General features: G+C 63.3%; 1 protein-coding gene across 2 annotated transcripts in view; it reads right to left on the bottom strand.

Moving 5' to 3' along the window:
• ATP2B3 (ATPase plasma membrane Ca2+ transporting 3) overlaps positions 1-2,775 on the bottom strand; it is a 45,528-nt gene that overhangs the window by 33,507 nt on the left and 9,246 nt on the right. For both annotated transcript variants that reach the window (XM_077769635.1, XM_077769636.1), the window contains exons 8-9: positions 152-391; positions 1-8 (exon numbers count right to left, since the gene is read on the bottom strand). The exon at positions 1-8 is cut by the window's left edge and continues 81 nt beyond it. In XM_077769635.1, coding sequence (XP_077625761.1) covers positions 1-8; positions 152-391 — 248 coding nt within the window. The remainder of the gene's footprint in view (positions 9-151; positions 392-2,775) is intronic.

Genomic DNA, 2,775 nt, shown 5'->3' with positions numbered 1-2,775 from the left:
CTCTGGGTCTCCAGCCTCGTGGAGGCTTGGAAGCCATGTTTTTGGAACGGGGGGCTGGACTGGCCCCTGCCAGCCACGGCCGGCCCCTAGCGGGTCCCCTTCCTGCCTGGCACCCACCACCTGGAACCTCCGTTTCCCGTTTGCTCTCCACAGCCCGGCCTCAGGCCCGGGAGCCCAGTGGCCTCGCCCCTCGGTGGCCCCTGGACCACCCGTCGGCTGGCCCTACCTGCTTTCCCGATCTGCACGGCCAGTTTGGTGAGCTTGCCCTGCAGCACGGACTTCTCCTTCTTGGGCACGCTGGCTTTCTTCTTCTCTCGTTCCTCCGTCTCCCCCCCCTCTGCACTCTTCAGGGGCTGCATTTCCATGGCAACTGCCCCATCCTGCTTCTTAGCTGTGCACAGAGGAACCCCACAGCCAAACTCAGGGCCCAGGCAACAGCGGCCAGGGGCTCTCCCAGGGAAAGACATAGCACACCATACGAGAGGAAACGGGGCTCAGGGGGTTTCTCTGACTTCGGAGTGTCACCTAGCCCAGGGGCTCTCCCCTCTCCCGTCTCCCTGGCCGCCCCGGCCCTCCCAGGGTGGTCAGTGCAGACACGGTCCTCCCAGGGCTTCTCAGGGGAAAGGAGGACAGACACAAGCACGAGCAACTTGGGCACACAGACAGGACGGTCCCTAACGCCCCGAGTCTCGATACCTGACAGCAGAGGTCTGGGGCCCAGGGAACGTTCCAGAACCTTGAGCTGCCTCACTGGCCCACTGGTGTCCAGGCCACCCTCCCCACCCCCCGGGGAGGCCTAGGAGCCTCTGCATTCGTATCCCCTGCTCCCCGCTTCGGCTGTCTATTCTCCCACCAGCCTCTCGAGCGGATGCCTTGGCTTCCATCAGAGCCCCAGCTCACCGTGTGCACCCTCCTCAGCGCACTCTCTGGCTGCAGGCGGCTCCTGCCAGAACGGGCCACATGGGCGGGCCTCACACCTCTCCCTCCTCACGGGGCCTTCGCCACTCGCCTCTAGCTGCCTCTTCGCCTTCTGTGTGGGACAGGTGGCGTCCTCATGGCTCCCTCACTGGGCCCTGCTCTCTTCATACTGCCCTTGACATGGTGATGGTGTACCCCCCACCCCGCCTCTGTCACTCTCACCTCACACACCCCGAAGCCGGCCAACTGCACCCCATGTAATCCTGTCTGTCCCCCACCTGGAGGGGGCGCCCGACCCTGCCACTCATCCTTCTCTGTCCCCACCCAGGTCCCCACACAACGGGGTTCTTGGTGCTCCTGACGCCACCCTGTATGCCTCCTCCTACCTCACTGTGTCAGCTGCTCCTTATTGCTTCCGGTCTTGCCACCTGTGCCTTCTCCCCTCAGCTGCCTGACCCACCACTGGCTTCTTCTGTGCGCGAGGCCTCAGTGATACTCCATGGCCCCCCCCAGCTGGGCCACCCTAGCCTTGCACCCCACTGACTGACACTCCCTGCCCCAGTCTGGGACCCTAGCCATCAGGCTGTCCCCCTGACCCCGTCTTGGTCCCTGGGCCCCAAAGGGCACTGGAGTCTTGCCCCTGAGTCCGTTTCTCCGCACTCTGGCCTTCTTGCACCGACCAGGCTTTGGGGCTGAGAGGAGAAGCGTGGGCACCAGATGGCCACCTGGTCACCCTGCCTCAAGGGTCCAGCAGAAAGGCAGCTGGACCGTGAAACCCACAGGCCTGATGTGGTCTTGGGTGAGTCACCCCCTCTGAGCCTCAGTTTCCTCACAGGTGATCTTTGCANCTACTCTCCAGCGCCCCATCCTGCTGCTTGCCTACAACGGAACAGGAATGACAGACACGAAGGCTTCAGAACACCCAGGTGGCCCTAGCACATGCACACAGGACAGTGGCACACACACAGTGGGGCCAGGGAGCACGGTGCAAAGGGGTGGGGAGGAGGGCTCTGATGCCCTCTCTCCACCTCTCAGCACACGGGAGCCACACTCTGGGATTCCCAGCCGGGGCCCCGGGCCTCCAGTGAACTCCCCAAGCCAGCCCCAGATGGACCCTCCCTGGGTCATGTGTGCCCAGCAGTGGGGGGGAGGTCTCTGAAAAGTCTACCGCCACGGGGAGTGAGAGCTGCCGGGTGCCTGGTCCCAGGTCCCCACAGAGCGGCATGAGCTGTTTGCCTAGGTGGTCCCTAACCCCTCGTGGCCTAGCGGTCAGCTTTCTGTGCAGCTAAGCCAGCAGTTAGCTCTGCAGAGTGCTTTGGAGGGACAGAGGAGGGAGACTCTAGGAACCTGCTGGCTTTGGATGCCCACATGGGTGCTGGGCACCCAACACCGGAGGGTGCGACGGTACATGGAATGGACTGGGCCTCAGCTGGACCTGTGTTTTGGGGGGAGTCATTCCTGAATGTGCTCTGCAACGTCAGAGCCTGCAGCTTGGTGTTGGGGACCTCAGCAGTGACCGGCTCCCAAGATCAAGGTAAATGGTGCTGACAGTGAGGCCAACGCTGTGCTCAGGGTCAAGCTCTGTACCCAGCTCCTCGGGCTTCATCTTCCCCAGGGCATCATGGTGGGGCATGGGTTCAAAGAGCTCTCTTAGGGGCCACACAAGTGCGAGCCCGGGGTCTGGAAATGACTGGCCTGCGACAGGAGGGGTTTGTTTGTGTGCTGACTTACCAGCCAGCACCCAATAACTCATGTCACTGGGGATCCAGGAGCATAGACAGGGTGCCAGGTGGCTCCAGGCAGTGGGGTCTAGTCTGGGGGTGGCAGGGAGGAGGGGGAGGCCCCCTCCCGGCTGGG

The sequence above is a fragment of the Crocuta crocuta genome, unplaced genomic scaffold (assembly GCF_008692635.1).
Source record: "Crocuta crocuta isolate KB4526 unplaced genomic scaffold, BGI_CrCroc_1.0 scaffold978, whole genome shotgun sequence".
NCBI lineage: Eukaryota > Metazoa > Chordata > Mammalia > Carnivora > Hyaenidae > Crocuta > Crocuta crocuta.
The sequence above is the reverse complement of the archived record's forward strand: the minus strand, read 5'-3'. Positions and strand labels throughout refer to the sequence as shown.